The sequence below is a fragment of the Danio aesculapii genome, chromosome 20, assembly GCF_903798145.1.
Source record: "Danio aesculapii chromosome 20, fDanAes4.1, whole genome shotgun sequence".
Taxonomy (NCBI): Eukaryota; Metazoa; Chordata; class Actinopteri; order Cypriniformes; family Danionidae; genus Danio; species Danio aesculapii.
This window is the reverse complement of record NC_079454.1, coordinates 38,292,050-38,316,555: the sequence shown is the minus strand read 5'-3', so window position 1 is coordinate 38,316,555 and position 24,506 is coordinate 38,292,050. Positions and strand designations below refer to the sequence as shown.

Here is a 24,506-nt window from a genome sequence, read left to right as displayed (position 1 = left end):
TCCTGCCCTCCATCTGAATTTTAACGAGTCATCAAAACTGCGTGATTGAAAACTCCTATATTTCAATGAATTTAAGACTTTTTAAAGGCCTAAAATTTAGTTTTTAAAATTTAAGACTTTAACACCCCGCAGATACTCTGAATATATTGAATATATACCTCCACAGTATTTTTCACACAATACTACAATCAACTGTTTAGTCATAAACATTCTTCTTAATACTACACTTGAGTGTAAAATCAGAGTATAAATGTATGTGCTTTATTTTAATTTTTGTACAGTTTTTATAATCTGAAAAGTTTCATGAGCACCAAATTTACATATTGGTTTCTGAAGGATCACGAGACACTAAAGACTGGATTATCATGATCCTGAAAATTCTCAGCCATTACCTTTAGGGGGAAAAAAAAAAAATTCACATTTTGTAATTTACAAATGTATTAAAATGGATACAGATATTTAAAAATGGATACCACCTAACAAACTGCAGTCTCCATGAGCATAAGAATCTTTTGAAAGCACTAATAAATATTAAAGGCATAGTTAACTCAAAACTGAAAATTATTTACTAACCCTTAACTTGTTCCAAAAACTGTTTGACTTTATTTTTTCTGTTTAACACAAATATATTTTGAAGAAAGCTGGAAACCTGTAACCATTGACTTCCATAGTATGTATTTTCCTACTACAGGAGCTGATGATTACAGGATTTCAGCTTTATTAAAAATATCTTCTTTAAGACGCATTTAAGAGCGGAAAGAAAGTCACGTTTAGAATCACTTAGGGGACAGTAAATAGTGAGTAAATTTTCACGTTTATTCTTTTAAGAAGTATTATACATGCAGTTGAAGTCAGAATTATTAGCCCCCCCTGAATTATTTTTTTAGCCTCCCTGTTTATTTTTCCCCCAATTTCTGTTTGATAGAGAGAAGATTTTGTCAACCCATTTCTAAACATAATAGTTTAAACAACTAATTTCTAATAACTGATTTATTTTATCTTTGCCATGATGACAGTAAATAATATTTGACTAGATATTTTTCAAGACACTTCTGTACAGCTTAAAGTGACATTTAAAGGCTTAGCTAGGTTAATTAGGTTGAAAAATTAAAAACTGCTTTTATTCTAGCCGAAATAAAACAAATAAGACTTTCTTCACAAGAAAAAATATTATCAGACATACTGTGAAAATTTCCTTGCTCTGTTAAACATCATTTGGGAAAGATTGAAAAAAGAAAAAAAATTAAGGGGGGGCTAATAATTCTGACTAACTGTATATATGAGTGATTATTTAAAAATCTGATTAACAAAATATAATAAAAACACTGGTCAATATACAGTATAAATAAGACATCATCAGACATAAATAAGATATCATCAGAAATTCACTACTAGTATTTAAATGATTCCTCATGGGAAAATTCTGGAAAAGCGAAGCACCCATTTCACACATGCATGTCTCTCCATTGCCCACCAGCACATTAAATTATAGGGAGAGCTGAGCTTGGGCTTCTTTATGAATACTTAAGTTCAGGCATTTGCCACTGAGCATTTGTAATATTATAGTGATGGTGCACGAATGCCTTTACCACAATGTAAACTATGCTGGCTCCCAGAACGACACTGAGTGACAGTTTGAGCTGAATCCATAATGTGGAAACATAGTAATGAACTGGACATAGACGATCACCGCAGCACATGTGAGCCTTTAAAACAGCATTTCTGGGAAGCTAAAAATCCTATCCGTCTCCAATATTAATATTTAACCAGAATACATTTCAGCCTCATTCAATAGCATTGCTTGCACCTCCATTACTGTAAAATACACACAGACGGGGAAGATTTAAACCACAGTTCTGTCTCAACTGAGATGCATGATTTCAAGAAAAATTTAATAAGTAATAATAACAGTCATGTTAAGACCTTGGTTGTAATTTGTTTTGGCTGTTGAAGGGGTGAAATGAGGAACAGAAAAGGTGAGTTTGGGCACTCATATCTTTTGTTGTCACAAAATACTGCTATATTGCCACAGCAGCATTAATTAAAATTACGATATTTATACATGTCAGAGAGTTAATCCTCAAGCATGGCTCATTGTTATGGATTTTTACTACTGGTCGAATTAAGTGGGTTGATTATCTTTTCACTTCACTGGCAAAACCGTCACTGCCCAAAGTAAAAAAAAAAAATGGATAAAACAAACAAACAAACAAAGATTTTTACTACTGGTCTAATGAGGTCAGTGGTTTATATTTTCAATTTCATAGCCAACTTTAACTGACCAAAGTGAAAAATAAATGACAAAATAAAATAAAAATTAGTGCTGGACAAGGATTAATCCTACTGGGTGGGACCTCCTTTTGGCTTTAGAACTACAGGTACTGGAAATATTCCTCAGATATTTTGGTCTAGATTGTCATGATAGCATCACGCAGTTGCTGCAGATTTGTCCGCTGGACATCCAGGATGCGAATTTCTTGTTCCACCATATCTCATAGGTGCTCTATTGGATTGAGATCTGGTGACTGTGGAGGTCAATTGAGTACAGTGAACTCATTGTCATGTTCAAGAAACCAGTCCGAGATGATTCGGGCTTTATGACATGGTGCATTATCTTGCTGGAAGTAGCTATCAGAAGATGGGTACACTGTTGTGTATAGGGACGAAATCGAGACTCATCAGATCAAGCAACGTTTTTCCAATCTTCTATTGTCCAATTTTGGTGAGCCTGTGTGAATTGTAGCCTCAGTTTCCTGTTCTTAGCTGACAGGTGTGGCATCCGGTGTGGTCTTCTGCTGCTGTAGCCCATTCGCCTCAAGGTTTGATGTGTTGTGCATTCAGAGATGCTCTTCTGCATACCTCAGTTGTAACGAGTGGATATTTGAGTTACTGTTGCCTTTCTATCAGCTCAAACTAGTCTGGCCATTCTCTTCTGACCTCTGGCATCAACAAGGCATTTGCACCCACAAAACTGCCACTCACTGGATATTTTCTCTTTTTCGGACCATTCTCTGTAAACCCTAGAGATGGTTGTGTGTGAAAATCGCAGTAGATCAGCAGTTTCTTAAATACTCAGACCAGCCAGTCTGGAACCAACAAAAGTCATTCAAAGTCACTTAAATCATCTTTCTTCCCTGTTCAGATGCTCAGTTTGAACTGCAGCAGACCGTCTTGATCATGTCCACATGCCTGAATGCATTGAGTTGTTGCCATGTGATTGGCTGATTAGAAATGTGCATTAATTGAGCAGTTGGACAGGTGTACCAAATAAAGTAGCCGGTGAGTGTATATTTTATATCTAATTATAAAGCATTTTCTTACATATATGGATACATGTGTGTATTTATATAAACACATTTTATGTTAATACAAAAAAGTACAATGAGACCATATTTTTACTTGTTCTGCAATAAAAATGCACTGCTCAAAATAAAAAAAAGATTATAATAGTATTTTATAATATAAAATAAAATATAAATATTTTTTACTACTGGTATGATCTGAACAGTTAATCATATTTTCACTGGCTAAAGTAAAAAAAAAAATACTTCTGACTTGGTTAGGCTACTTTCTCTGATTTTCACTTCAAAATATTCACTCGCCCATGAGAAAAAAAAAGTTTAAATTTTTTTAAATAAACTTTACAATCCTTTAACAATGATGACTGACATTAAGAACAAGTCTCTGGCACGAGCATTTGTTTGTTAACAAAGACTCACATGTGAGTTGCACTGAAGCGACATGATCTACCTTGGGACTTGTTGTAATTGGTAATAGGTTTGTTATTGTTTGGTGAGTTGAGCGGTTGTCCCGAGGGCATGTCGGTGTATCAGCTTGTTTTCTGGCCTTCTTAATCACTGTACTGCAAGTATTGATCACCATTAACTACTCTAAAAAATGCAGATTAGCTTAGCATGGGTTGAGGAAAAAGGATTGAATTCATCAAGTCTTTTAACTGGTTTACAAAACAACAACAACAAAACAGAAATCAATCCTGTTTTCAGAATGATAAAATATTCAAAGACTAAAATGTTACAAAACAAACAAATTAATCAACAACAAAAAAACAAATGAATAAACAAAAAATATTTTTCATTCAAAAGAGTTTTATAATAGTTATAAAATGTTTACAAAAGACTAAGAATCTATGTTATTAACTAAAGTGAAAACCATAACAATTGTTTCCAGTAACTTAAACAGAGCTTTAAAAAATAAAATGTATGTCAAAGTACAGTAAAATTGTTACAATTAATAAATATATTTTGGCTAAACAGAAATATACCAAACTAAATCTAATAAAAATGACAAATGACAAACTACTTAAACTGAATTAAAAATTAAAGTAGAGAAAAGCTCTTTCATGAAATTTTATATTACACACTATTATAGTAAATAAGTAATAAAAAACTGTTAGTATTAAACCATACTAAAAACACCTCTTTATTGTTACATTCTGTAAAAATAAAACAAAATAATTGTTGAACAGATTCTAACCTGTTTACTGGTTGAATGCTTTTTATTTTGGTCTGTGTGTCATCAAGCAATCAGGTTTTTCAGTTACTGTAACCCTGAGAGAACGACCCCTACCAAAATCATCTCACCTTCAGGGCCACGTTTCACATCCCCAATTAGCGCCTTTTTGTTGCTCAGACTTTCCCTTCAAACCAATTAGACGATGTCATGGCTGATCTGTTGTTATAAAAAGACCTTGAACGGCTGAGAGAGAACTCGGAAAAGCAATTTGCCATATGACATTGCAAACTTCTCATATTTAAAATTTTGGGGGTCATGTGATTCCATGCCATCTTAATAGCAACTAATATTTGTGTCATCTTCCCATGTCTAAACGCAGTTCATGACAGCATTATGACAGACTAGTCTAAACAATATCAAATGATAGTCTGTTTTCAATGTATACAGATCTGGTTTGGCTAGAAAAGCAGCTTTTGTTTTGTCAGAGAATTTGTAACTGGACAAATTATGTCTTGCACTGAAAAATGTGCTTTATTTCATTAATTTTTTTTTTTAACAATAATGGACCTTTTTTGTGTACATAATATGTCCTCACTCATAAGCCAAATTATTTAACCCCAACACAATCCCACGAAAATTTGTAAATTGCAATTTTGTATGATCTCACTTGTACTTTTTAGTACAATTTGGCCCAATGAAGGTTAGGGGTGGGGTTTGGAGACACACCTCCTTTTGAAAACCGTACAATTTAATACGAATGAAATGCACAAATTTCTATGCATTAGTCACTTATCTGACAATACATAAAATAGTTACAGTGCGCTGGCCACTTTTCTGACAATACGCAAAACAGTTATGTTAGTCGCTTTTCTGACAATACATAAAACAGTTACGTTGACCACTTTTATGACGAAATGTAAAACGGTTACATTGGCCACTTTTCTGACAATACGTAAATTAGGTCCGCTGGGCACTTTTCTGACAATTCATAAAATTTACGTTGACCCCTTTTCTGACAATCTGTAAAATAGTTCCATTGGCCATTTTTTCTGACAATAGTAAAATAGTTACGTTGGCCATTTTTTTGACAATACGCAAAATGGTTACATTGACCGCTTTCTGACAATACTTAAAATAGTTACGTTGGATACTTATCTGACATTATGTGAATTAGCTACATTGGTCACTTTTCTGACAATACGCAAAATAGTTACGTTGGTCACTTTTCTAACAATATGTAAAAGTTACGTTGGCCACTTATCTGACAATATGTGAAATAGTTACGTTGGCCACATCTGACAATACGCAAAAAAAATTACGTTGACCCCTTTTCTGACAATCTGTAAAATAGTTACATTAGCTATTTTTCGAACAATACATTAAATAGTTACGTTGGATGCTTTTCTGACAATATGTAAACTAGTTACGTTGGCCACTTATCTGACTATACGTAAAATAGTTACGTTAGCTACTTTTCTGACAATACGTAAAATAGTTACGTTGATCACTTTTCTGACAATAAGTAAAAGTTACGTTGACCGCATTCTGACGATACGTAAAATAGTTACATTGCTACTTATCTGACAATATGTGAAATAGTTATGTTGGTCATTTTTCTGACAAAATGTAAATGTTAGTTGACCGCTTTCTGACAATACGTAAAAATGGTTATGTTGGCCACTTTTCTTATAATATTTAAAACAGTTACGTTGGCCACTTTTATGACAACACATAAAATAGTTACGTTGACTATTTTTTCTGACAATATGTAAAATAGTAACGTTGGCCACTTAACGGACAATACAGAAAATAGGTGTTTCATCAGGAGATCGCGTTGGTTTTGTAAGTAAAACACATGCTTTGGGATGGAGCAGAGTTTAAGTAGTTCACTGATAAGCAACATAAAAATTGGTTTTAAAATCTAATTAAATTTAATCTGTCAGTAACATTTTTTTAATAATGACAGCTGTTTGCGTAACTTCTCAATAAAGTACCGCTCTTTGTAGTAAATGCTGTATGTGAAACTACCACATACAATAACATGGTTTTACAGCAAACTCACCGCATAACTTCAGTCGAGTGTTTGAAATAAATCCTTCTGTCAGATGATTTCATGGTCGTGTTTATTAGTCACGCTGAATCAATGAAAGCGTTTAATCTTATGTTTATTCAACAACCGCTATGTGGCTTTCCTGGGTTCCTTTGTGTGTATTTGGAGTTTCTGAGGAGATTTATTACAGATCATACCATGCTTCCCTGACAAGATGTGCATGACAATCTCGGCTTTGCTCAATCTCATATGAGATTTCGCCCAGGAATTTTTATTAAAGGTGCATTCCTCTGACTGGTAGTTAAGGCTGTGGACATTCTCTTCCACTATGAAAAGCCAAACCGTGAATCTGCTTCCCATAAAGCTTTCATTCATTTAGAAAAGCCAGTGCAATGTCTGTTTTTTTTCCATCTCTGGCCTTATGTTCAGAAAATGAGCTCCATCACATTGGAGAAATGAGGTTCTATCCTTTCTGTCACAATTGTTTGGCTGGGTTCAATGAGATTGAATTTCTGTGAAGAGGAGTCCTTTCTACACACGCATACACACAATCACACACACAATGCTTACCTTCCTGTGTATTGTTTAGAAGTGAAGGGTCGACCACTGGCATGGCTCGAGGAACAGGCACTGGTTTGACAGGCTGTGCTGCTTCAAAAGTAGGAAAAAAATCCATTAGATTCAACCATAAATGCTCTTCTGCATTTGCAGTTATAGCTGAGTGTTAGCAATGCACACATGTACCATTCCATATATTTAACACCACTGTTAAAGATTCAAAGCTAAAATACTCCAGTCTTTAGCATTACATGATCCTTCAGTAAGTATTCCATTATGCTGATGATCAATACTTATTGGTGCTGAATCAATATTAATGATTCTAATAATTATCAAAGCTGAAAATTTTGTGCTTCAGGATTTTGTGGAAACTGTGATGCAGTTTACTTCTTAGGATTCTTTTATGAAAAGAAGTTCAAACTAATTGCCTAATTTTAATTATGTCTTCATTCTTGAACAATTTAATTTTTCTGTGACAAATAACAGTAAATGCACTTAAAAGTATGTATGAATGTTACTGGATCAAAGTTTGCATAAAACAGCACAGTTTTTACCACTGATAAAACTGTAATATAAATATAAATGCACATAAATAATTAATGTTTTTGAGCAGGAGATCATCATATTAGCATTTCTGAAAGACCATGATACACTTAAGACAGAAGAAATGATATTGGATAGTAAGCTTTAAACCAAAGGAATAAATTACATGTTAAATTAAATTCAATCAAATAACTGTTATTTTAAAAGAGCAATAATATTTTTGTATTTTTGATCAAACAATTCAGTCTTGGTGAGCAAAATAGGGGTTTTAAAAAAAAAAATTATAATAAAAAAATATATATATATTTTTTTTATCCCAAAATGTTGCTTGATAGTAGTGTGGACATACAGCTATGTCTTAACCTAACTTTTAACTGGAAGAAATTAACAAAAAAGTACATTTTATGTGAAATAAGGTTCATTTCGGTTTAAACTAGAGTCAAACACAGGAGCAGGGAAATGAGAGAATGCTATGCATGATCAAATTAAGTGTCGGCACCTCTGGGGTGCCATGTTCAGATTAGTCATTTCCGTGTCTGGGAGCCGGAGCACTAATCACAGAGGACAGCAGTTACCAGGGGGAACATGACCCTCATGGGGACCCTGAGCCTGCTTTTCTGCTCTTTAAAGGAAAACAGGAAACCTGAATGGGAAATATACTAGCAAACACACGACTCTGTGTCAGCCATCTGAAAAGTACTAATTAACTAATGAATGGTAGACGGTGCTGCAGTGATTCATTCTGTCATCATCTACTGCTTTGCTCAAATAAATTAAGCAAATACACTCAAATACTTTAAAATAATAATAAAAAAAGAGTTATTATTAAATTCATGGCTCTCTGTTAAAATAAATGAATAAATAAATTCATACACCTAAAAAATAAATAAATATTATTGCTTCTGATTTAAAGTCCGGGGATGGTAAGATTTTTTTTGTTATTCAAAAAATACTTGTATAAGTAAAAGTATGTATAATTGAGTCTGATGTTCAAATTTAAATCCTTATTATTTTTAAAATGCACCATTTATGTTTTTTCACATGGAGATTATTTTTACTGTTTGTTTTGATCAATTTATTGCATCGATACAGAAAAAAAGTAAAAACTAACAACATTTCACTTATTCAAAATGATTATTTTGTATTTATCTATATAACATTTTGCTAAATGTAGAATAATATTTTAATAAATGAGCTCAAACATAAGAAAGTAAAAAAAAAAAGAAAACTTTCTGGTCACACTACAATGAAGTGTTTACTATAAGTTTATTCATTATATCAGTATTTTTGTCTCCTTTTGCAGTCCAAAAGCCTAAAGATTCTTTAATCGAGATACATTCACTCAGAAACAACATGACAAGAAGTTTCTGAAGTACGTGTATTTTGTTCAAGTATGTTTAGGGATTTGCTTTGAAAAACAAAAACCCTAAGGAACCTATGAATTTTTGCAGCACATAACATATTCAGCTTTATGAATTTAAGACCTCCGGCTCAAATTCTGCACCAATAGTCTAGTGGTTGAGTGCGCCAACATATAGCAACATGGTAACAATTCAACTCAATAACAGTTCAATTCCTGGCTCGAGGTCCAATGCTGATTCTTCGCCTCCCTCTGTTACCAATGCTTTCCTGTCTGTCCTCCACTATCCTATCGCAATTAAAGGTAAAAAACCCTAAAAATATATATTTAAAAAAAACACTTGTGGAAGGATGAATTCATGCTTTTTAAGACCTACAGACCTGATGTAATTGCACTAAAGAGCTCAGCTAGCTTACCTTCTGGATGGGGAATCTCTGCAGGTGTATTGGCTGGAGCATGTGACCCAGGAGGTATCTGAATATTGCTGAAATTGGAGGTTGGGGGTTGGTCTGATGGATGGCCATGGAAAGAAGGCTGGGAATGAGGAGGATTGTCAGGAGCTTGTGAAGGACCACCACCCTCAGCACCAAATTCATCATCTAAAGTAAAGATGGGAAAACGTAAGCAAATATGTTCATGCAAACAGCATTATGCTTTGTCAACACTACTGTGATGAAAGATTACAGAAAGTTTTGACATCTTTATAAAAAGCCATAGCTTTGAGAAATCTGATAAAACGAATGTAAAGATGTTCTTCCTAGAATCCTTTTTCCACAGCTAATGGAGTTCTGATGAGTCGGGCGCCAACACTACTCAGGCTTTTCTGTTTTCTCACATTATCCCATCTAGAGTTGAATGCTCACAGCATTATTTTCTTGCATAATTTTATCATGAATACAAATCGTGGAACAATTGCCAGTCAACTGTTTAAGACAAGGCAAGTATATTTATAGCACATTTCATACACAATTCAAAGTGCATTACATAAACAATAAAAGAAAGAAAGAAACATGAAAATATAAATGATTAAAATAATTAAAAATGATTAAAAACAGATTCAAATGTGTTAAAACTAGGGGTGCTCCGATCAGGAATTTTGCTGCTGATACCCAGTACCAATTCCTTGTCATTGTAACCAGCCGATACCAAGTACTGATTCTGATGCTTTAAGCTTTTTATAACTTTGCCATTGCATAAGAGCATATTTTCCCTCTATGTATGAGATCTCGCCTTACCTAAGAGAATAAATTAAGAATGTTGCATACATGAAATGGTCAGAAGCAGCTTTAGAAAAAAATAACAGATACAACAGGTAAAAAAAATGGTAAGAAAAATGACTGACAACGCAATTTGGAAACATTGCTCACATGTTGTAGCGCTGTGGATGTATAACCCGGGTTGTAAACTCGTAAACAAACACTTGCGATTGGTCCATGAGATTGGCCAGATCAGCAAGTACTGATCGAATTGAGAAATGTGATTATCGGCCGATCGATTGGAGCATCCCTAGTAAAAATAGGTAATAAAATAATTAAAAGAAAGACATAACAGTGTGATTCGCTAAACAGATGTGTTTTAAGTCTTGTTTGAATGTACCTAATTAATGTTCAGCACATCTGACCATTTCTTGAAGCTGATTCCAGCAGCGGGGGCCGCAGTAGTAGTAGATTTGTATTCAGTAAACCTATCTGTAATGTATTGTGGTCCATTCAGTGATTTATAGACAAGTAATAATGCTTTAAAATATATTCTGAATGTAACTGGGAGCCAATGTAAAGACCTGAGGACAGGTGTGATGTGCTCGGATTTTCAGGTTCTGGTCAGAATCCTGGCAGCAGCGTTCTGGATGAACTTTCTAACTGTCTTTTTAGGAAGGCCAGTGAGAAGTCCATTACAGTAATCCACTCTGCTGGTGCTAAAAGCATGAAGTCCTCATTGGAAACAAAGCATCTAATTCTTGCAATGTTTTTGAGATGATAGTTTGCTGATTTATTTACTGCTTTGAAATGACTACTGAAACTCTTATCTGACTCCAGAATAACACCAAGATTCTTAACCTTATTGTTTGTTGTTTGACCCCTAGAGCCAAGGTGCGCATTCACCTTGAGATCCTCATCTCTGTTCCCAAATGCAATGCCTTCACTCAGGGCTTTGAAAAAAGCTCTGATGAAGTGCCTTCAATCTGAACGTGCCATTATCCTGTAACCAAGGAAAATCTTGAAAAATAACTGCTAAATAAAATGTGAAATTTGAACGTGGAACTTGATCAGCGAATCTGTTATACAAAGTGACATTTAGCTTGATTTGACACATTTTTGTACCTTAAATCACTGGAATAAATGAATGAAAGCAGTCATTGTGTGGAACCAATTTCAATCAATTGCAAGCTGAACTTTCAGACACCTCAAAATGAGTGAGGAATATAAATAAATACAGTAAGAAAAAAAGGCAAGAAGTTTGAATAAACTGGGGATAGATTCTTCCACTGTAACTACAACTCCACATTCATAATGTAATTAAAAACCCCTGGGCTTATTTGATTTTGCAAAACTATTACATTACAGTTAAACACAGTTTAGAGGTTTGAACTATAAATACACACATGTCTGTATCAGCAACATTTAATAAGGTAAAGCTTCAAAATATCATTTCATCTCTAGGAAGACGTAAATGAAGCGTATGCCAAACACATTTCCAAATTTGGCTGATTTAAACGTGACTTTTTGAAGATTTTCCTTTCTCCAGACATGTGCCAGGGGGGTTATTTTCATAACCGACAGTGAAATAAGAAGGTGGGGCAAATCAAACAAACATTACGCTCTTATGAAAATATGGCCGTCATATGGTTTCTGTGCAGACAGAGGAGCTTAATTGGCCACAGTTCCTAGAGGAGAGTTTTGTTCCTGAAATGATGCCGCAGGAAGATGAGGAATTGTGAAAAAGGCTATACCCTAGCAGGCTACAACCAGGAAAGTCTATACTCAAGATAGCTTTGTAGCGCTATAGTGAAAAGAGAGGTTATGATTACACAATGATAGCTTCACAATAAGCCATCCCTTCTGTTCTTAAGAGCTATAATCCACATTGAGGAAGAGCTGAGCTACGCATGAACACTCTGCGCCTCTGGAGAAAACACCTGAATACATATGCGTATATCAAGCTTTCCCCATGAGCAATGAGGGAATAAATACCATTTGTGTATAACAAACTATACCGCACATAGAAAATATATGTTCTTTTCTTTTTCTATGGGAGTAATTGACACTGAGAACATGATTGTTGAGCATCGAGGGCCTGGATTTAAAGCCAAACTGCTGTTGACAACTCAGCAAGAATGGACAGTTAAAAAAAAAGAGAGATGCACTCATTTCAGCAATGCAGACTAATAATATAATGTAAGAGCTATACTTTGTATAGCCTTCATTTCATTTAAGGAAGGACTCAATTCAATTGCACAGGGAAAAAACTGGACAGACAGACATCTGCAACAGACATTACGCAACTGGGTGCCTTCACACAGCAGAATTAATGCAAACAGACAGGCTCAAGAAAAGCATATAAAATTGATTAAAAACCTCTGAGCTCACAACAGGTCTGTCTTCAAAGGTTTGTCAGTTACTGTTAAAAATAAGTTTTCCAGTGGAGTTTGCGATTCGGGAGCTTCATGGCTCGAATGCAGATGGTTATAAACAGATCAAAAACAGCTGATTAATATTGGTGGATGACATGTCTAATAAAAAAAAAATAGATATTCATTTATTTTGTGATAGAGATGTGATTTCAAAGCAATATCTTCACATACATATGCATGCATGCATGCATGCATGCACACTCAAAGGCCACTTTATTGGGTACACCTGTCCAACTGCTCGGTAACGCAAATTTTAGTCAGCCAATCACATGGCAGCAACGCAGGCATGTAGACATAGTCAAGATGATCTGCTGCAGTTCAAACTGAGCAACAGAATGGGGAAGAAAGGTAATTTAAGTGACTTTGAACGTGGCATGGTTGTTGGTGCCAGACGGGCTGGTCTGAGTATTTTAGAAACTGTTGATCTACTGAGATTTTCATGCACAAGCATCTCTAAGGTTTACAGAGAATGGTTCGATAAAGAGAAAATATCAAGTGAGCAGCAGTTCTGTGGGCGCAAATTTCTTGTTGATGCCAGAGGTCATAGGAGAATGGCCAGACTGGTTCGAGCTAAAAGAAAGGCAACAGTAACTCAAATAACCTCTCGTTACAACAGAGGTACGCAGAAGAGCATCTCTGAATGCACAACACATCAAACCTTGAGGCAGATGGGCTACACCCGGTGCCACACCTGTCAGCTAAGAACAGGAAATTGAGGCTACAATTCGCACAGGCTCACCAAAATTGGACAATAGAAGACTGGAAAAACGTTGCCTGGTTTGATGAGTCTTGATTTCTGCAGCGACATTAATAGAGTCAGAATTTGACGTCAACAACATGAAATCATGGATCCATCTTGCCTTGTTTCAAAGGGTTTAGGCTGGTGGTAGAGGTGCAATGGTGTGGGGGATATTTTCTTGGCACACTTAGAACAAATTGAGCATCGTGCCAACACCACAGCCTACCTGAATATTGTTGCTGACCATGTCCATCCCATGTCCACAATGAGTTCACTGTACTCAAATGGCCTCCACAGTCTGCAAATCTCAATCCAATAGAGCACCTTTGGAATGAGAAATTCGCATCATGGATGTGCAGCCAACAAATCTTCAGTAACTGCGTGATGGTATCATGTCAATATGGACCAAAATCTCTAAGGAATATTTCCAGTATTGCCAGTTCTGAAAGCAAAAAGGGGTCCAACCCAGTACTAGTTCGGTGTACCAAATAAAGTGGCCAGTGAGTGAGTTTGTGTAAGAGAGTGGGTATATATATATATATATAGGCTTTAATATCACATTCCAACTCAAAAATAAATCTCTAAATAAATGTATTGTCATCTGAAATGATGGGTTTTTCCTCAAGATTTTCTGCAATACTTGTGGCCCTTCTTTTGCTGCACAAATACTTTGACCTGTAATCGTTTAACTTAAAAACCTTTTATATCATACGTGACATTTGTACACAAAACCTTGTAAAAAAAAAAAAAAAAAAAAATGTTCTTCTACATAAGCAAAAAAAAAAAAAATATGGCATTAGTAAAATCATGCTAAATGTGATAAGAAAAAATGATGTATTGAACAGTCATTATAAGCACTACAAGCTAGGGCTTACTGCACATTTGCAAAGTCCTGGTGGGACTGAGATATATAGGACCCACCTTTCTTGGTCAAGTCCAGATATAAATATTGGTAAAATTATCTGCTAAACTTACTTTTAAACTCCCTTAAACTTCTCTCTGATAAAAATGCAGCAACACGCTCTAATTTTTAAGTGGAATGGTGATGGAGAGAGACGTGCACAGATTCTAGCAAACTATGGATTCCAGAAAGTCAACAAGAGGCTTAGGAGAAGTGCTTTCCCAACGTCTCGTTATTTATTATTGATCTTTGCTGATGGCTGAATTATAAAAAGTTTCAATGGGTGTGTTTGACCGAACTCTACTGTTGCTGGCCAAAAATTGTGACCTACTTTACACTTAAAAGAAAAAATGTATTCTACGCTAATTGGAAACAGGGCGGGAATGGATAAATTGTTAACAGATGGAATTGTTTTAAGACGCAAGATGAATGATGCAGTCGTGTTTATCTGGAGGGAAATGTCATTTGTGGAATCGTAACATGCAAGCAACATTTCAGGAAACACAGCAAGATTCTGTAATAATAAAAACCAGCGGCAATCAGTTATGGGTGATTTACTTTGCTAGGGCAAAAAGGGTTTATTATCTGTAATAACTACATTTGCGGCACCATCCAAATCACGTTTTTGCAATCAGCCATGCTACATGTAGTTAAAATATTACAGATTATTATACTGTACATGGCCATTCATGCTATATTCATCTCAATTTGGGCCATCCTTGGTTATATAATCTACTTAATGCAAAATGAAGCAATACACCTGAATAATACAGAAGAGTCATTCAAACAATGATTTCAGCATGTTACTCGCTGACTTTTTAAACCTCTCACTTTTTCCAAGTAATACTCATCCTGACACCAGAGTCCATTTTTGTTTGACCTTAATTTCTCAACGAGCTAATATAGAGACCCTTTATTTCCATGGAGTCATGGCACGGGTGCAAAGCCTGCTCCAGAAAACAAACGGCTACTGGTGTAAACATTGCAGATGAGTCTTTGGAATAGTATACTAATTGAGAAAGTTGTTACAGATCAGTTCACTTTCCTTCAAATAGGCCCTTTTCCCATGCCCTGGGGCGTGCTTGCAGTGCACATATTCCCGTAAGTGGGAAAGCCAAACTCATATGGCGAGGAGACAATACCACTAGTATGGTTCTTAAAGGAATATTCCAGATTCAACAAGTTAAGTTCAAGCTGCAGGCATGCTGATGATTACCACAAATGTCATTTAGTATTCATCCTTCATTTTTTTCTAATAAAAAGGAAAAATCCTGAACTAAGAATATTAATTTAAGAAGACCACACACTTTTTTGAGGTTTTCCTTTTTTTAATGCATTGTATTTGTGCATGTATAAGATCTGAAAATTTTAAAAGGCATTTATTCGATCTAACAAACAACATATTCCATACCTTCCCAACTCACCAGACTGTCAATATTAATATAACCCAATATTATTTCTTTGTTATCTCTTTATCAATAACAGTGTATTGCAAAACATTTGTCCTTGCAGTTAAAGATTAACAAAGAAACAATATACAGAACTATCATTACTGAAGATGTCCATTTTCATATACAATAATCTATAAAAAAAATAAATTAAAAATTAAAAAACAGTACATAAAATATAGATATAAAAGTTAACATTTTATATTAGCTCACCAAATACAAAATTACAAATAACACTTTAGAATAGGGCTGTGCAATTTGGGATTTTTTTTGACAGATATTGCGATTAATTAATTTTGTAGTCAAGCTTCAGCTAAACAATCTGTAAAATTGACTTGTTTTTCTTTGGTGTCTATGACTTTGAAACCAAAATATTCCCATATTACAAATGGGCTGTTTTTCTTTGATATTAATTCGTCTATTAATGCTTCTGAAGCAGCAGATGCCATAATCCCACTTGTCAGCATTTTCCTGTTTGTTTTCTTTTTTTAATTGTGGGCGTAGTTCGGTTTTGCGGGCAGAACGAAAGTGTAGCAAGGCTGTCACACACAGCCGGTGTTCTGTCGATTTGTCTTGTGTTGTCAGATTGTCCTACCTCCCATTCAAAAAGTAGGTAGCACATTTTGATGATGCAATATGCTACCCATCAGATTTTGCTACCAGTGTAAATCTTAATGTGGATTAGTGTGATATGAAGCTGTAATATCGCCCTAACCTACCTAATCCCTAACCTCAGAACCACTCAAATACAGTGTTAGTACACACTCAGAAATAAAGGTACAGGAGCTGTCACTGTGGCAGTACCTCTTCTAAAGATACATATTTGCACCTGAAGGGTCCATAATGGTACCTCAAAGGTACTTTTTAGGTACATTTGGGTACTAATATGCACCTTTTAGGTACCACTGTGGACTATTTGAGTACAAAAAAAATATCTTTTAAAAAGCTACTGCCCCAGTGACAGCTCCTGTATCTTTATTTCTGGTAGTGTAGCATAATCTGACGGGTAGGATGAAATGCCAGGACACCAGCAGTCACGCATTTGCTCTGGGCGGGGAAATTTAAATAATACATATATATTTCATATTGCAGCCTCTTGCGATTAACTAATCACTTGTGAAAAAATGTAACGGCCAATATGGCGAATGAAGCCCTGCCTACTAGTACTAGTAGGAGTACGAACCAACACACTTGAAAACAAATGTTTTTTGGTTTTGTAATCTGTATGAAATGACTGTAATCTGTCAATCGCACGTCACATAACCGTAACTACTCAAACGTCCACAAACAAAGAGTCGCTGTCATTTCTGAGATTCGCCATCAAGACCAAGTTGTGGATTACTTCAGAAGATCAGCCATATCAGACGATCTTTATTCACAGGATGATAATGTGTAACACAGCCATAAATGAGGTTGGTGCCGTGATCTTGTTCATTTCGAGTGCGCATGCACATTAGCTTGGGCAACCTGAATATTGCAGATTTTTTTTGATGCAGTCCTTTAGAAACAAAACTTATTTCCCCATTCAGACAGAATGCCCAAGCAAGTGAATGCCAAGTGAAATTACTTCCCTTAAAGGGACTTTGGTTTGGCTAAGAAGACATGTCAAATGTGCAGAGCAGGTGGATGCAAGAACGTGGTTGAAAAACACTGTAATAAAAGTGTTACCAATTCTAGTACACCAAATAAGTCAAATAATGTCATTTTAAAATATCATCATATGGCCTCTTTAACACAGATAAAACTCACTTAAAGAAGCATACTAGTTGACCCGTTAATCAGCTGACCCGAATGCAAGGCTGACCTCAAACAAAATATCTGGTGTTTGTTAAACAGTACAGAGAGATCGTGGCATATTGCTGTAATCATTTTTCTAAGGGACATCCATGAAAAAGGCAGTGTGACAGACATGTGGAACGAGACAGATACTGAGATAAGGTACTTTAACTCAGTGAGTCAAAGCATGCTATCATTTTTCTCTTGGCAATGCAGCACATCGGTGGGAATAACCAAGCATGAGGTCACTACATAACAAAGAGAGGCCCAGCTGCTAGATGTAAAGTTAAAGAAATAAAAGTGAAAATACCATTCTATCTTGAAGAAAAGACATGAGCTTTAAGAACAGTTAGAAAATTAAAAGTGTTAGCACTTTAAAAAAAGCAGTGTTACAGAGACAACACTATAAGAAAAAATAGCAATGTCACATACTACATGAACAGTTCATGCATGTGCACGTCCCAACGGCTCAGCCTATTGATGACTTCATCTCTGACATGAGCAGGTCAGGTCAAAAAGCAGCACGCCCAGCAGATGTGGAGGGAACAGTGATCTAACTGAACCCCACCACCAAGCACTATTTTGACCCTCACATGAACGAAGAAATTCTTCACTTAAAACACAAGCAAACTTCTAAAACACATTATGTTGCAGTCAACTATTCTTACACACACCATCTACATTAGATTTGGCCATTAAAGTTCCCGTGAAGTGCTTTGAAATGTGAAATTTTGTATTCAATGTTTGAAGTAACATCAACTGAAACATGAAGAGAAGGTCGGATATAGTGTAGCTGCTTCCCTTTTTAAATAAAACAGCCAATGGCATTTTGTTAGATCACCGCTCTGCCAGTGAGAGTGGTTGAACTCAAGCGCATCAAATATGAAGTATCTCGAAGAGGCCGGGCATGTCAGGGCCATGTCAGATACTAGAGATCTTTTGATTGGTCATGATTAAATGAGAAACTGAAGTAAGTGGTGATGTCAATAAAAACCGTTGATCCAGTTAGGCAAAAGTGACAAACTACAAATGTTTACGTACATGTTTATATCAGTATTTTATCTTCTAAATGCGAATTTTGTCACCGTTGTGGAGCACACTAGCTAATAGATATCCTAAAAACTAACAACACTGATACTAATATCTAAGAAAAACTTTAAAGGTTGCATGAAATTAAATTAAAGCATCAACACCATATAACTGGTATTAGTAAACAGAGTCTTTCAAACTTCAGTTTACTTACTGCAAAAGGCTTTTAAATGTGTAGACTAATCATTCAATTAGCTTATTCTACTTTTAAATAGGTCTGGAAAATAGCAATGAAATCATGCAGCTTCTAACTGGTGGTGCAAGTGCAGGCCTTGGTGCTGGGGACTATTTTCGGGTGCTGTAGTAATTTCATTTCTCCCACTGCACCCATAAGGCAGCAAAGTATTTTAATTATTACCCAGTAATGAGAATATAGTTAATAGCCATATCAGTCAAGAAAATAGCAACTTTTAATTTTTTCGCCTTTTACTAGTACACAATGTGAATTCAAAGAGTCAAGATTTAAATAGTAAAATTGACGAAACTATATATATTAACTTTCATAGTGCACAGACTTGCATTTTACAAACTGGCAAGGACATGTGTAAAAAAAAAAAAAAAAAAAATCTAATGTACTGGATAAAAAAATAATCATAAAAATTCTACTTCATCTCGGATGACCTGAGGTATTTAAACTAATCAGCCAATTTTCTTTTTTGAGTGAATTCCTCTTTAAACCAGAGGGCAATCTGACCTGTAAAGTAAAAAAAAAAGGGTTGCTAGTTTATTTGAGGTTGCTAGTTTTCACACAGTCAACTTTTTTTGCGATGAAAACGCTCCACACTCTGTGGAGTATGTGTGTGTCATCTATCAGTCTTTCAGCAGTTTTAAAATCAGTGAAGCATCTTTCACTGTCTCAGCAAATCATACGAACCAAAAAAAAACTGAAAAAAAAACTTAAGTTCCAAACTGAACTTAAAGAGAAATTCTTGCTCAGATTAATGAATGCAATTAGCTGTCAAAATGTACTTCATTATGCAAAAATACTAGAAGAGGCACTTTAAAATATGTACAGCTCTAGCATTAGCCAATGCCCCATTAGTCTGATTTATTTTCATTTATAGACATCATTTAAAAACTAGTTTACAGAATTGTCCCCCTAGGTGGAAATGTTTCTCATGAATAATACAAAATGCTATAAAAGAAAGTATATAAAAAAAAGAAGCAGCAACATAACTCAGCTGATTTCATTCACTAAATATTCGAGCTCATTTTTGCCCTAATGAACGTTTCGTTTGGCCAGCTTCTTGATGAAGTTGAATCGCCCTGCTATATGCTATTGGCACAACCATACTGTTCTACGTCTTGCTATCATTTATTACAAATAAAGCTTCAAGAGGAAATGGGTTTAGTATTGCTGTTGCTATTGTGTAAACAATTTCTGGATAAAATTACCTTTTCCTTTACTTTCCAAATTCCAAACCCTGGCCTTGTACAACGTGATGCAAAATGAATGAATTAACCCTTCAATTTATTTTTATTAAAGTAATAAATCTATTATAAATCTATTATGCTGGAATTGATTACAGAATCACATCAAAGATGAAAGAAAATGTCAAGATCCACTAATGGTTTGAGAAATCAATTGCATATTGTTCAATTTAATCAATTTCTATTAAGCAATAACTAAAAGCAGACATGGGATGATAACTGGTTTCTAGGTTTAAAAATGCAAAACAAATCTATTATACTGTTCCTATGGTGTCAGCAAGTTTCTTATTTAATGTGTTTTTTAAGATAATAAAAAAAAAAAAGTTTTTTTATGGCAACAGTATCTCTAGTAAAAAAGGAGCATCCACATCAAAAACTATTGGTCAGCCCACGATTCAGCAAACATCTGAAAAAACAAATTGCTTATAAAATAACATCCAAACATGCTCTAGACCAGAACAGTGCAGTGGCTTTACTTTATTTCCAAAAAAAGAAAGATATCCAAAGATGCTTTTTCAACTTGCAAAGAAATCTGTTTTTTAAACTAATGAAGATAGCAGAAGTGAATGATTTCTTTTAATTATTAAGCCTGACATGTTTATTGTTCCAAAATATTTTAAATGTTTCTTAAAATAAAAATATTGTTTAATGAGGGTACATATTTTACAGCAGTAATTGCAATACCGTGATATCGTAAAACAAAATATTTTTATCCAAGGTTATCATAACATAAGAATCTTTTACCAGCTCATGCCTAACTAAAAGCAATAAAGTTTAGAAAGTAATTATATATATATATATATATATATATATATATATATATATATATATATATATATATATATATATATATATATATATATATATATATAAATAAATATATATATATATATATATATATATATATATATATATATATATATATATATATATATATAAATAAATATATATATATATATATATATATATATATATATATATATATATATATATATATATATATAAATAAATATAAACACTCACTTTATTAGGTACACCTGTCCAATTGCTCTAACGCAAATTTCTAATCAGCCAATCACATGGCAGCAACTCAATGCATTTACGTGTGTAGACATGGTCAAGACGATCTGCTGCAGTTCAAACTGAGCATCAGAATGTGGAAGAAAGGTATTTAAGTGACTTTGAACGTGGCATGGTTGTTGGTTCAAGACAGGCTGGTCTGAGTACTTCAGAAACTGCTGATCTTCTGAGATTTTCACCCAAAACCATCTCTAGGGTTTACAGAGAATGGCCCAAAAAAGAGATTATATCCAGTGAGCGGCAGATCTGGGTGCACAAAGGCCTTGTCCATGCCAGAGGTCAAAGGAGAATGACCAGATTGGTTTGAGCTGATAGAAAGGCAACAGTAACTCAAATAACCTCTAGTTACAACTGAGGTATGCAGAAGAGCATCTCTGAATGCACAACATGTCAAACCTTGAGGCGAATGGGCTACAGCAGCAGAAGATCACACCTGGTGCCGCTCCTGTCAGCTAAGAACAGGAAACTGAGGCTACAGTTAGCACAGGCTCACCAAAATTGGACAATAGAAGATTGGAAAATTGCTGCCTGATCTGATGAGTCTCGATTTCTTCAGCAACAATCGGATAGTAGGGTGAGAATTTGGCGTTAACAACATGAAGTCATGGATTCATCTGCCTTGTATCATTGGTTCAGGCTGGTGGTAGTGCTGTAATGGTGTGGGGGATATTTTCTTGGCACACTTTGGGTAAATTAGTACCAATTGAGCATCGTGTCAACACCACAGCCTACCTGACTATTGTTGCCGACCATGTCCATTCCCTTTATGATCACAGTGTACCCATCTTCTGATGGCTATTTCCAGCAGGATAACACGCCATGTCATAAAGCACGAATTATGTCAAACTGATTCTTTGAACATGACAATAAGCTTGCTGTACTCAAATGGCCTCCGCAGGCAACAGATCTCAATCCTTGGGATGTGGTGAAATGGGAGGTGGAATATCATGCCAATATGGACCAAAATCTCTGAGGAATTAAGAATTAAGGCGGATCTGAAGGCAAAAGGGGGTCCAACCCGCTAGTAGTAAGGTGTCCCTAATAAAGTGGCCGGTGAGTGTATTTGCTTCATGAGGGTGACAAAAAAATGCATTTATCAGAATGTTAACTAAATTAAAATAAAAACATGAAATATTAGAATATAAAATTCAAACTAAGAAATCTAATTCCCTATACACAATAATTTGCTAATTAAAACATTTTTTCATACTTATTACTGTTAGACTTAAAAAAAAAAAACTTAATGAAAATAATATACATTTACAGTTTATTTTACACTATTTCAGAATGAAACCACCTTAACATTTTTCCTGACCTGGCAGGCTTCAGACAGTTGTGGACTTATTTTCCTGAAAATCTGTTAGATACGTCTGCTATCAAACTACTCAAGATCTCAGACTGCACCCCCATAAGTAACAGCAACACATTTTTTAAATACTTTCTCAATTTGTTCAGTTCTAATCTTAATCAGCTATACTGGCAACAGCACTGTGTACACAACGCACTGCATTACTTTGTCGAATCCTTTTATTTATAAAGCCGCAATTCAGCTGTGACTCAATCTGTCCGTAACCCTAACTTGACATGATGCTTCAGCGCTTTCCTTCCTAATAACTATCCTTTGACCTTAAAATAGTTTGGTTACCCAACAGTGAATAATTTTCACACTATTAAAAGGGGTGGCAACCCTGATCCGCTCCGTGATTGTTCAAATAATCACTACATAAATAGCAGCCTGTGCTGACTCGCAGGGGCGAGGCGGTCATCTCCTGTGTTCTTCTCAACTTTGATAAGCCAAACAATGTGCTAACATTTACTGACTCAGTAACAACAAACCTGCATCGAGGAAGCCACTCAGTAATGCAACTGGGAAAGACCCCCAGGCTGGTGTGTATATTTTGTTAACAGGAGTCACAGGATTGTTCTGGGGGGGAGGAGATATAATATCAGCACCTACCATATGCTTCCCCCTCCATTCCAATAGGCCCGGGCAGTGGAGTCTCGCCATTCTTCAGGCAGTTGTGGATGTAGGCTGCTTTCCACTTGGCGTACTTCCGGTGCTGGAGGTTCTGGAAAGTGGGGAGTCGATCAATTAATCATTTAGATAAGATGTGCTCAATTAATGAACTTTACCGGCCACACAATAGGTGATAAAGGATATGAAAAGAATAATACTTGACTGATGATCGATTCAGTTGTGACCATAAATATGGAGCATTTGGTAATGAATGGGAGTTTAATGACTGGTGTGGGGTTGTCACGATACCAAAATTTTTGTATTTGGTAGTAGGCATGTGCCGGTATCACATTTTCATGCTGCATTAATTGATTGAGCTTTTATCACGGTATACGGTATTATCACGATATTGTAATTTTACTAGAGAAACAGGTAAAAAAACACAAACTTCAGTTTCATCAACTTAGTAACTTTAATAACTTTTTAATTAACTAAAAGTACTTTAAACATTTAAATACAAATAAATATAAATAAAACAATACACAATATAAAAGTAAACTTGAGCAATTATATCAAAGTGAATGTGCAAAGGGAAACCGTCTTCGATCAGCAATCCCTGTGCATTTTTTTGGAACCCAAAATATTTCCAAACCTCTGACTTTTTTTTTGAAGGGGGATAAATTGTCGGCAGCGTTCCTCTTTCCGCCATGCTTCTTCTTCGTGTGAGTATTAGTGAGCGGTGGCATCAGCGGCGCGCGCTGTGTGCCACAGTGCTTCTACATGCGGGGATTGTTTACATCAGAGTGCGCATCAGTTCTGCGCAGCATATACGCAGTGTTTCTTCAAGCGGTTGATGGAAAATAAGCTGAAGGGGGATAAATTGTCGGCAGCGTTCCTCCTTCCGACATGCTTCTTTTTCGTGTGAGGATTATAGTGCGGTGGCAGCGGCGGCGCGCACACAGTGCTTCTACATGTGGGGATTGTTTACATCAGAGTGCGCATCAGTTCTGCGCAGCATATACGCAGTGTTTCTTCAAGCGGTTGATGGAAAATAAGCTAAGGCGCGTTCTAAGAATCTAAATTCGGATCTATTATTTTTCACGGTATTTTGAAGTGCCCGCGATAACAATATCGTGCATATTCATTACCGTGATTTATCGCATTACTGAATACCGGCACAAGCCTATTTGGTAGTAATACCAGAGAACTAAAGCAAAATAAATATAAAAATATATACTAAAATGAACAACATGCTATTTTGATGAACAAAGTTGAAAATTATTTGAAATGTCATCTAAGTAAATTTTATAATGACTAAAAATTAATTAATAAAAAAATCTGCTACAGTAAGAGAGAGAGTGAGGGATCTTTTTTTTTTTTCAAACTGCATTAAATGTAATAAATTTGACATTTAAATATGACCAAGCAAAAATAAAAGTTAAATAAACAGAGCTTAATGGTTTTCTGGGG

General features: G+C 35.3%; 1 protein-coding gene across 2 annotated transcripts in view; it reads right to left on the bottom strand.

Moving 5' to 3' along the window:
* vta1 (vesicle (multivesicular body) trafficking 1) overlaps positions 1-24,506 on the bottom strand; it is a 68,707-nt gene that overhangs the window by 4,984 nt on the left and 39,217 nt on the right. The window contains exons 5-7 of one of the 2 annotated variants that reach the window (XM_056445368.1): positions 23,037-23,148; positions 9,401-9,583; positions 7,094-7,174 (exon numbers count right to left, since the gene is read on the bottom strand). In XM_056445368.1, coding sequence (XP_056301343.1) covers positions 7,094-7,174; positions 9,401-9,583; positions 23,037-23,148 — 376 coding nt within the window. The remainder of the gene's footprint in view (positions 1-7,093; positions 7,175-9,400; positions 9,584-23,036; positions 23,149-24,506) is intronic. The other variant, XM_056445369.1, reaches the window with a different exon arrangement.